General features: G+C 33.4%; 1 protein-coding gene across 2 annotated transcripts; it reads left to right on the top strand.

Annotated features, from left to right (window-relative positions):
• Window positions 1–582: 582 nt before the first annotated feature.
• LOC144446628 (transcription factor LBX2-like) lies at window positions 583–11173 on the top strand. Of its 2 annotated transcripts, none has more exons than XM_078136431.1 (2): window positions 583–1079; window positions 10185–11173. In XM_078136431.1, exons 1-2 carry the CDS (start codon window positions 704–706, stop codon window positions 10595–10597), a joined length of 789 nt encoding a protein of 262 aa, XP_077992557.1. In that variant the 5' UTR covers window positions 583–703; the 3' UTR covers window positions 10598–11173. The 2 variants fall into 2 exon arrangements, with proteins under 2 accessions (XP_077992557.1, XP_077992556.1); XM_078136430.1 differs by having other exon boundaries at window positions 10182–11172.
• The last annotated feature ends 1549 nt before the right edge of the window (window positions 11174–12722 follow it).

Genomic DNA, 12722 nt, shown 5'->3' on the forward strand with positions numbered 1-12722 from the left:
TAATGGTATGAAACACCGTACCCCATTCTAGGGTTGGTCATTTTTCACTGTTCAACTTTTGCCTGGAGTCTGACCCGTTGCGAGAGTTTAAAATCACAAACCAACACATGAATCAATTGATAACCTGATACTGATTAACTTCTATAAAGAAAAATAGACCTGTCAGGCGTGTTTGACATGTTGAGTGTCGTCAACATTTGGTAACAAGGCGAGCAAAAACCAACCAACTCGGCTGTGTCAATGTCTGTGAAATTCATTTACTTCATGGAGAATGGGCAAATTTCTGTTTTAAATTTTCACTAACGCTTCGACATTACGAGATTTAATTAGCAATAAATGACAGCTCTTGGGGTTATTTATGAAAAGAACAGTTGCAGATAGCCTGCGTGGTGGTGCAAATCAATCTTGTCACTTTTTATACTCTATCTGATTGGTTAGAATCGTTGTGGGTGACTGCCGAATATCGATGCAAAGCCAATTAGCGTGGCTGTTTTGGTTGGTGGGGCGGTGACTGAGTGGGCATTATTTCCTCTTTCACTCTCAAGGGCTAGAAAATACCATAACACTCGGCTTCATAAGTGATATCCAGTCATGAGGCCGTGAATCATATTACACGTTTAAGAGGAAGTCTTGTTAACGACGACTAGTGCATTGACTCATACGATCAAGCACTCTGTTTTGTGTTGCACTCATTATAACAGATATGCCAGAGCATAAACGGCGTAAACAGACGTCTCGGACGACGGAGGATGGTGCGCCGGACCCTGTCGAACATTTGTCAAAAGTTCGTCTTCCACCACCGGCTGCACCTAACAAACCTCTGACACCATTTTCTATACAAGACATTCTTAAGTCGAATCCCAGTCGAAATCCTCGACGAGTTAACGATGGGACATTTCCTAATTCTGACAGCGTCTCAGCCAGGCATGTTCACCCCGGTAGAGTTGACTTCGACGACAGGCTGGGAGGACACACCAAAAATCTTAACAGCGGTTCCCACAACCCACTGAACGCATTGGAAGAACTGACCAAAGATACTTTCAAGGGCTTAGAAGAGAATATAATCAAAACAGCTGAAGGTATGTATTACATGTATATGAGAGGATTAATCAAAAAGTCTTGTCTCCGATAGGCTAAGTTATTCACCCATGTACTAGACTAACTGTATGATACTATAATTGTAACATCCACAACTTCTATACTTTTGGAAAGTTGCCCCATCTTTTAACGATTTTTAAAATATTATAGCATGTAAGCCTACTAGCAAATAAACTATGTTCACATTCTTAGACACAAGAAAACAGTTGAAAGAATTCTTCATGGGAGTAATTCTCGCTGTTAAAAAAATCGTGTTTGAATAATTTTGGATTTGTACCTTGAAGCCGGGTAAATCATACAATATTTCGTGGGAGGAGCATTCGAGAATTTTCAGTAGGGAAAAAACTATGCTCGGCAAAAATGAGTATAAGAATTGAATAAAATAATTATAAAATAGTAAATTAAATCGAGAAGGCAAAAAGTTTTGTTGCAATAGAGACGGCTGATACAACACTTGCAATGAAACTTCCTAAGTGTATAATATGAAGGCACCCTCAGAATGTAGGCTTCTCTATGCGACCACCCTTGAAAACACTGATATCTGAAAGTTTGGGAAAAGTACATTCGAAGTGACACACCCCAAGTATTATCGAATTATGGATTTTTTGTTAAAGTTAATTGTTGAAAATATTAATTTATCTCTAGCTCTTGGCAGAGATCTTGCGTCTTGAATTCACACTCCATATACAAAAAGCTAAGACTGGAACATAATGCATATACATGAAGTTTAAATACCGTACTAGTACTACCAATTCACGCACGGTTACCTTACATGTAACTATAAATGGGCGTACCAGTGTTATTTTCAAATTTACTACTGTTGTGAAAATCAACCACAGGTTGATGCAAATCATATTACAAGCTATGTCAGTAATATCGCACTAATATTCTAATAATACGTTGATTAGCATATCATGGCTACTGCATCGATATTGAGTATAAACAATGTGATACAACTTTTCAAGGTTTCAGATCGTTGATAGCTAGACACGATGATTGTTGATAGAAAATAACGGCGGGTTTATTCGCAGGATGCAATCAGCTGTGTGTGTGTGTGTGTGTGTGTGTGTGTGTGTGTGTGTGTGTGTGTGTGTGTGTGTGTGTGTGAAATTCGTCCTGCTTGCAGACGGAATAAGTCGGGACTCGATTTTGACAATGTCCCTCTCCTTTCATTGTGAGTAAGACTAGTAATCTAGTATGGAATTTGATGTCAACTATTTGGGTTCCGACAACTAGATGAATAGTTACTAGTAGAGTCATTGTCCAATACTATCTGTATTCTGTGCATATTTGCTAACAAGTACTGTAATGGAAATACAAAATACTGTCAAATGACACGATAGTACACGTCATTATACTACAAATCAACTGTTTTCATATACAGGTAAGAAACCAACGAAATAAAGGAACGTTTATTAGATCAGATAATCCATCAACAATTCGTAAATCAGACATCACTTTCGAGTAAACATATCAGATATTGAACAAATGTACATGTTTTGAGTTACCACAAACAGGTCTGATTCCGTATTCTTGTTTAGAACAGCCGGGAATGTCTCAATCAAATATCGCATCAATTTGCTGGTCATTTTTCAGTCTTGGACTTTTGGCCAAAACCATCATGTGACATATCGTGTATGGTGTACCAAAAATACTTCCGCAACCCTTTCAAAATGTGTATATACCGTACAATACACTTGATCAAATGGAAGAGTTTCATTAGAGCCTGTTATAGGTGTCACCATAGTATAACAGCAAATATTTAGTTTAGAACAATGACCGCCAAAAAATAACTAGCCAAGGGATAATTAAAGAAAACATTCAATTTAAAATTTAATGTTTATGTTATAGAGGACAATGTACAACATACTCGACCGAGATGGCATATATTCTATTCTGTGTTTACGAAAGAAACTCGCATATTAAGGATCATCACAGCACATGTCTTACGGATTTCTTACTTTGGTAGTTGTGTACCAATGCTTAATTGGTTGGAATTTGACGTGTGAAGAGTTTTGCATCAGTACATAGATTAGTCATCTCCATTTTACTATTTCATAAGTCATAACATTAAGCTATAGAATCTGAATATACAGGCACATTTATACCGTTTACCAAAAAACCCACAGACGTTAGGTTAGTGACATATGTAGTATAGGTTGTGTACGTCCTTACCTTTTGAGAACACTGCCAACAGAACCTATCACTTGGTGAAATAAATCATAATTAGAAGTAAACAACTTCATAAGTTAACAACTTGCCCCGTATTTTGCTATATATGTTCAAAGACAATCTTCTGCTATATGGCAAACGACGACGTCTGACGATAAAATCACACATAATACAAAATTTAAAGATGCCACTATCAAGTAATATATAATTTATTCACAAATGGTTTTGAGAGAGAAAGATGTCTATGTACATATTTAATAAGATCCGTTCTTATTCCGGATAAAACACAACTGCAGCTAGTTATCAGTTTTCCACATTTGTTTGTTGGTGTAGAACTTAGAAAGGCGAATATAATATTCCTTGAAAACTTCGTCTGGTACACTTGATTTGCGAGGAAAGAATGGGTGAACCGAATTTTTACCCAAACCCGCTTGTTAATGTTAGTTTATCATCTAGTATTATTGACTGACAAATATTTGTTCCAATTACTAAAGTTTATCAATGTTTCGGTCGTCGTCACACTCAAAATGTTGCGTTCTTTTTTCATCCAATTCTTCTTCTTCGTCGTCGTCGTCATCGTCGTCGCCCCCTCCTCCTCCTTCTTCTAGTGATGTCCCTGGTTTTTCACTACCGACCCCGAACTTTTTGTTACATATTCGAGAAAAAATAAATGAAATCGCGAAAATTGTGAAGTCTCGCTAGAAATAGTGGATGCGGAAACTGACATCAACTTAAAAAGACAATATAAAACTGTTCTTCCAATCTATAATGGCTATACATCTGATGGGAAGAAACCAATAACACAGAGACCGTATGGAAATCAACGGAAAACATAATCTGAACTAGAAACTCACACATGAAAAAAAAAACACTTTTAATTCTACCTACCCCCACCTATTCTAACATTGAGCGTAATCGGAACCATGCCATTTGTTTAGGACTTATTATATTGTAATATTTCATAGAATTTCCTTACCTGACACTGTTAGTTATTGATTTGTTCTACACCTAACGCATAATTTGACGTGTTACTTTCACACAAACTTTGCAAAGTTCTAGTTTCAATATCTGATGTGCTTTATGCTACGTGGAGGATTTATTCACATAAAAATAAGGATCCATGACTCCACCTAAAATAAAATGCGGTATGCATGGCAGCATGTTGTATAATGGTGATTGGAAAACATCATAAAGCCCACATTCCCCTCTCCCTTGGCACTAAATGGTCTGACCCTACGAGTAATATCTACTATTTCATACACAACCATTGTACGTTGAGACTTGTCATTCTTGAAATCGACAGTTTAATGATTAGAAGAGAACTGTTTTGAACTTTTTTTTTTAGAGAGATAAGTCTTGAATCAGAACCAATAGAGGTAGTTTTTACTTACGCTTACCGCAACGAATGTCAACCATCATAACGTTATGTTGTGACAGGGATAAAAACAATACTTCTTAATCAATGTTATTCTATGTTCTAAATGTATAATTTGAATACAGTTCAGTACTGTGACATTAAATTGATTAAAACTAGGTCAGGAGGTGGTTTTAAAAGCAGTTATAATTAAACTTTAACATTTCAACTTTGATATGGATAGTCAAAACACTTCAAATAATTGGTCTAGTAGAACATGAAGTCAAAAATTCAAAGTTGCATTTCTGACTTGAAATAGAATGTTACTTGATTAGATTTGACTGTTGTTAATGTACTGAACTATAGCAAATCTCTATACTGTTATTTGATTAGAATTGACTGCTGTTAATCGAGTGTACTATAGCAAATCTCTATACTGTTATTTGATTAGATTTGACTGTTGTTAATGTACTGAACTATAGCAAATCTCTATACTGTTATTTGATTAGAATTGACTGCTGTTAATCGAGTGAACTACAGCAAATCTCTATACTGTTATTTGATTAGATTTGACCGTTGTTAATCGAGTGAACTACAGCAAATCTCTATACTGTTATTTGATTAGAATTGACCGTTGTTAATGGAGTGAACTATAGCAACTCTCTATACTGTTATTTGATTAGATTTGACCGTTGTTAATCGAGTGAACTACAGCAAATCTCTATACTGTTATTTGATTAGATTTGACTGTTGTTAATGGAGTGAACTACAGCAAATCTCTATACTGTTATTTGATTAGAATTGACTGTTGTTAATGGAGTGAACAATAGCAAATCTCTATATTGTTATTTGATTAGAATTGACCGTTGTTAATGGAGTGAACTATAGCAAATCTCTATATTGTTATTTGATTAGAATTGACTGTTGTTAATCGAGTGAACTACAGCAAATCTCTATATTGTTATTTGATTAGAATTGACTGTTGTTAATCGAGTGAACTATAGCAAATCTCTATATTGTTATTTGATTAGAATTGACCGTTGTTAATGGAGTGAACTATAGCAAATCTCTATACTGTTATTTGATTAGAATTGACTGTTGTTAATGGAGTGAACAATAGCAAATCTCTATATTGTTATTTGATTAGAATTGACCGTTGTTAATGGAGTGAACTATAGCAAATCTCTATATTGTTATTTGATTAGAATTGACCGTTGTTAATCGAGTGAACTACAGCAAATCTCTATACTGTTATTTGATTAGATTTGACTGTTGTTAATGGAGTGAACTACAGCAAATCTCTATACTGTTATTTGATTAGATTTGACTGTTGTTAATGGAGTGAACAATAGCAAATCTCTATATTGTTATTTGATTAGAATTGACCGTTGTTAATGGAGTGAAATATAGCAAATCTCTATATTGTTATTTGATTAGAATTGACTGTTGTTAATGGAGTGAACTATAGAAAATCTCTATACTGTTATTTGATTAGATTTGACTGCTGTTAATGTACTGAACTATAGCAAATCTCTATATTGTTATTTGATTAGAATTGACTGTTGTTAATCGAGTGAAGTATAGCAAATCTCTATACTGTTATTTGATTAGAATTAACTGTTGTTAATGTACTGAACTATAGCAAATCTCTATACTGTTATTTGATTAGAATTGACTGCTGTTAATCGAGTGAAGTATAGCAAATCTCTATACTGTTATTTGATTAGAATTGACTGTTGTTAATGGAATGAACTATAGCAAATCTCTATACTGTTATTTGATTAGAATTGACTGTTGTTAATGGAATGAACTATAGCAAATCTCTATACTGTTATTTGATTAGAATTGACTGTTGTTAATCGAGTGAAGTATAGCAAATCTCTATACTGTTATTTGATTAGAATTGACTGTTGTTAATGTACTGAACTATAGCAAATCTCTATACTGTTATTTGATTAGAATTGACTGCTGTTAATCGAGTGAAGTATAGCAAATCTCTATACTGTTATTTGATTAGAATTGACTGTTGTTAATGGAGTGAAGTATAGCAAATCTCTATACTGTTATTTGATTAGAATTGACTGCTGTTAATCGAGTGAAGTATAGCAAATCTCTATACTGTTATTTGATTAGAATTGACTGTTGTTAATGGAGTGAAGTATGTCAAATCTCTATACTGTTATCTGATTAGAATTGACTGTTGTTAATGGAGTGAACTACAGCAAATCTCTATACTGTTATTTGATTAGAATTGACTATTGTTAATGGAGTGAACTATAGCAACTCTATACTGTTATTTGATTAGATTTGGATGTTGTTAATGGCGTGAACTACAGCAAATCTCTATACTGTTATTTGATTAGAATTGACTGTTGTTAATGGAGTGAAGTATAGCAAATCTCTATACTGTTATTTGATTAGAATTGACTGTTGTTAATGGCGTGAACTACAGCAAATCTCTATAATGTTATTTGATTAGATTTGGATGATGTTAATGGCGTGAACTACAGCAAATCTCTATATTGTTATTTGATTAGATTTGGATGTTGTTAATGGCGTGAACTACAGCAAATCTCTATACTGTTATTTGATTAGATTTGGATGTTGTTAATGGCGTGAACTACAGCAAATCTCTATACTGTTATTTGATTAGATTTGGATGTTGTTAATGGCGTGAACTACAGCAAATCTCTATACTGTTATTTGATTAGAATTGACTGTTGTTAATGGAGTGAAGTATAGCAAATCTCTATACTGTTATTTGATTAGAATTGACTGCTGTTAATCAAGTGAAGTATAGCAAATCTCTATACTGTTATTTGATTAGAATTGACTGTTGTTAATGGAGTGTACTATAGCAACTCTCTATACTGTTATTTGATTAGATTTGACTGTTGTTAATGGAGTGAAGTATGTCAAATCTCTATACTGTTATTTGATTAGAATTGACTATTGTTAATGGAATATACTATAGCAACTCTATACTGTTATTTGATTAGAATTGGATGTTGTTAATGGCGTGAACTATAGCAAATCTCTATACTGTTATTTGATTAGATTTGGATGTTGTTAATGGCATGAACTACAGCAAATCTCTATACTGTTATTTGATTAGAATTGACTGCTGTTAATCGAATGAACTATAGCAACTCTATACTGTTATTTGATTAGATTTGGATGTTGTTAATGGCGTGAACTACAGCAAATCTCTATACTGTTATTTGATTAGATTAGGATGTTGTTAATGGCGTGAACTACAGCAAATCTCTATACTGTTATTTGATTAGATTTGGATGTTGTTAATGGCGTGAACTACAGCAAATCTCTATATTGTTATTTGATTAGAATTGACTGTTGTTAATGGAGTGTACTATAGCAAATCTATATACTGTTATTTGATTAAATTTGGATGTTGTTAATGGCGTGAACTACAGCAAATCTCTATACTGTTATTTGATTAGAATTGACTGCTGTTAATGGAGTGAACTATAGCAAATCTCTATACTGTTATTTGATTAGAATTGACTGTTGTTAATGGAGTGAACTATAGCAAATCTCTATACTGTTATTTGATTAGAATTGACTGTTGTTAATGGAATGAACTATAGCAAATCTCTATACTGTTATTTGATTAGAATTGACTGCTGTTAATGGAGTGAACTATAGCAACTCTCTATACTGTTATTTGATTAGATTTGGATGTTGTTAATGGCGTGAACTACAGCAAATCTCTATACTGTTATTTGATTAGATTTGGATGTTGTTAATGGCGTGAACTACAGCAAATCTCTATACTGTAGACAACAAGTATCGTCAGCCAAGACTGACACTTAGTTTGTTAAACCACCAGACGAGTTTACTCAGGCGGACAGTGGCGGTCGAGTGTCATGAAAACAAAATAACAAACACGGTGTCATATGTGATTGGAAACCTAAATACATCGTGATGCGTTGGTTTTGTATCATTGAACTGGTAGCCCAATGTTAACATTCCGGTCACTTCTCTACGATCTGAAATAAGTTACAGGGAATGTATTTAAATGACTCTTTTCATAAATATGGTTACATTTGAACCAAATTGTTGACACGGCAACATATCAGTACATCAAATAACGAATTTGTTTCCTATTCAGTCGCAATTCAAGTTGATATTTTACCCAAAAAATGACAATATAAAAATGATATGCTAAAAGTTAAAACCGACTTGGCAGAACCTGGCGCTAATGAGATTAATCTTCTGCCGTGCTTCCTTTTTGATGACTTTAAAAATTTTTGTTGTCCAGTTTTAGTGATCACAATGGTGTTGAATTTCGATAACCGATCTGTCGGTCAATGATATACTGACAATTCGAATTAGATACAAATCTATTAATGAAAAAGGCGAGTTCACTTATATTATTAATTTCATCCTATTTGGGTTTAAATATGAGACACTTCATGAATACCACCCACGTAGAGAGAAAATATGACTATCTAAGTTGACAGATAGAGCTGTATGTATTTATTCACGATGTCATTATACTTTTCAATAGTGAACACTGGATACCATTCCAGATGGAGAACTAGTTAATACTTATAATATATACGTCAACATAAAAAGACAAAGAAATTTAATTTACTGTAATAATTCAGAATCAGAATTTTAAATGCATTTTACATATGGACGATAGTTCAACAAGACACTCCTAGAATGTTTTATCTCTTCGACTTATCTCATTTCACTTAAGCTGTCACTTTATTTTATGAATCAACACGTAATAAACGTTTCAGTTCTTAAACTGAAAAGAATAAGATGTATAAATACATAATATGGTGGCCGAGTTAAGCGACGGAAACTTATTACATGTCTATATTGCTGTAAATGCCACCAAGTACAATCAATGTCTCCCTTGAATATTCAATAACTTCCTTTCTGTAACCAGCGTGATTGTCTGTAAAAAAAAAACATGAACAGAATATTAGATTGCGGTGACAGTTTTGAGAAGTCAATCAAAACTTGGCGAATAACAGTTCAAATTCCGCCATGATAATTACTTGTTGATAAGTCGTCTACATTACATCATTGCTATATATGAACGCTAACAATGTTCATACATGCCAGTATGATTTCCTATGTAGTATCAAGTGTAGGTCAATTTTTACAAACATGAAGATCTGTTATTGGCAATGGGATGTGTTGTGCATAGAGTTAGATCACTGTAAACATCAATATACGCTTGACAGATATACACAGTAAATAAGATTAGTTTTAGAGGAAATTTATGAGCAAATACAAGACAGGTTGAAAGTAAGTTTGTACGGAACAGGGATAAGAAAGTTATGCTTTGAGCTACAGCTGTTGCGATTTCAATCTGAAGGTGATGTCATGGGTTTTAATTATTTTTGTATGTAGCTACAATTAGTATTCTACACAAATCGCAACGATTGGTTGATGAGTTTACGTTGCAGGGTGGGGCGATTTTTGTCCATTGATCAACAAATGTAATATAGGTAAATGAAACATATATATTCTCACATGTCAAGAAAGTTTTACTTCAAATTATTTTGTATTTATACAGCAGCTGCAAGTGATGGAAGAAGAACGCATCTTAACGTTTTCAGCCACCGTCAGAATGTCCGAAGAAAACGGAAGTCGCGGACTGCCTTTAGCAATCACCAATTATTCGAACTCGAGAGACGTTTTATGTACCAGAAATATCTTTCTCCTGGAGACAGAGACGAGATTGCATCAACTCTTGGCTTAACAAGCTCACAAGTAATAACATGGTTTCAAAACAGAAGAGCTAAACTTAAAAGGGATATGGAAGAAATGAGAAACGACCTTTCAGCGTCTAAGAACTTTCCAGAAGTGTCAGGGACATCTTTAGAAGAAGAAGAAGAAGAAGAAGAAGGCGACGACGAAGACGAAGAATTGGATGAAAGTAGAACACAACATTTTGAGTGTGACGACGACCGAAACATTGATAAACTTTAGTAATTGGAACAAATATTTGTCAGTCAATAATACTAGATGATAAACTGACCTTAACAAGCGGGTTTGGGTACAAATTCGGTTCACCCATTCTTTCCTCGTAAATCAAGTGTACCAGACGAAGTTTTCAAGGAATATTATATTCGCCTTTCTAAGTTCTACACCAACAAACAGATGTGGAAAACTGATAACTAGCTATAGTTGTGTTTTATCCGGAATAAGAACGGATCTTATTACAATGTACATAGACTTCTTTCTCTCTCAAAACCATTTGTGAATAAATTATATATTACTTGATAGTGGCATCTTTAAATTTTGTATTATGTGTGATTTTATTAAGATCGTCATTTAAAGTAAATATGATTTTACTTCATCGACAGGAGACTTAAACCCCAATACACTGTCCTGCCAGAAATTAGTTGACGATGGAAATTAGTTGACGTTGAAAATAGTTGACGATGCTTCGCACTTTTCTATCTGCCTAAAATTTATTTCTGTGCAATCCTCACATTCCCGCCTAAAATGTGTGGTGTAAAATTATCACATTGCCGCCTAAAGTCGTTGTATAAAATGCTCACATTCCCATCTGATAATATATTGTATGTATGTATTAATATGCATGCAATTCTAATTTGTCTGAGTTGTCTTTTCAAACTTAATTCTCAGAAGTTATCTTTTCGGAAACATGTCAAAATTTAGAAGAAAATGGTAAAACTTATGACTTATGAGTCTTTATGTTTGTTATTTGTTATCTCGTAACGTATATTTCCAAAGCTATATTCGTCATGGTGTCTCGTACTGGAGGAATTAACTTTGCCACTTCAGATCGAAAGTATACGTAACGAACTGAAAATAAACATTTAAATCTATGCCGGATGTTAATAAGACTACATGACATTTGTTTTTCAAAATGGTTTTAACAAATCTATATAACCACAACCCACATCCTGATAGCCTGTACACAACTATTTAATCTTCCAAGTGAAACTTTTTTCATTATTGTTAATATTATATTATACATTGCCTCATCACCTAGAAGACGTCATTTTTTGACATCGACAATCTCAAGGTGACTCTTTTCTCTGTTTATTTTCATTAAACCTTGCACAAGCTTTTTGAGTGTAATGTATCTGAGGGCTGTTTCGCTGTTGTACAGCCATTTCTATACTTATATCTATTGTGCCTTGAGCTAAGTCGGAGGTTGATTGGTTTACCATACGACAAACTTAAATGAATACTCATATGACAACCAGCCTTTGCAGACGTCATTTCTGTTTGAAAGGACGATGCCCGACAACAAATTGCAATCTGTAAACACGTGTCACTGTCAATGGGCTATAGGTGGCTGCCGTGTCAAAATTAAGACGGCTCACATAGACAAATGGAATTGAAACATTCACCCCATACATACATACATACATACATACATACATACATACATATACATACATACATACATACATACATACATACATACATACATACATACACATCCATACATTACATACATACATACATACATACATACATACATACATACATACATACATACATACATACATACATACATACATACATACACATCCATACATTACATACATACATACATACATACATACATACATACATACATACATACATACATACATAACATACATACATACATACATACATACATATATATATATATATATATATATATATATATATATATATATATATATATATATATATATATATATATATATATATATATATATATATATATATATATATATATATAACTTGGTGAGTATCAATCTGCTAAGACAGTGCTCTATACCGCAGTGGCAGAGCGTAATAGTTTTGGTAGTACTGGAACTCTTTCTTAGTTGTAACTCGGAGTTTCACGCATAGTGCGATCATCAGTCAAATGTATATATATATATATATATATATATATATATATATATATATATATATATATATATATATATATATATATATATATATATATAAATGTGTTGTGACTTTGTATTATGAACAGCTGAGTATCAAAGTGATGACAATATATCAATCATTACAGTATATAACATTTGATGATCCTCTAATGTCCTTATATGGTAATGTACGTCATTTCCATTCTTTA

This window comes from Glandiceps talaboti, chromosome 15 (assembly GCF_964340395.1).
Source record: "Glandiceps talaboti chromosome 15, keGlaTala1.1, whole genome shotgun sequence".
Lineage (NCBI taxonomy): Eukaryota > Metazoa > Hemichordata > Enteropneusta > Spengelidae > Glandiceps > Glandiceps talaboti.

Bases quoted from the DNA above. Each gene is read 5' to 3' on its own strand.
- LOC144446628 (XM_078136430.1), top strand. From the start codon at position 704: ATGCCAGAGCATAAACGGCGTAAACAGACGTCTCGGACGACGGAGGAT. The intron at 1,080-10,181 runs GTATGTATTACA...GTATTTATACAG, and splicing joins TATAATCAAAACAGCTGAAG to CAGCTGCAAGTGATGGAAGA.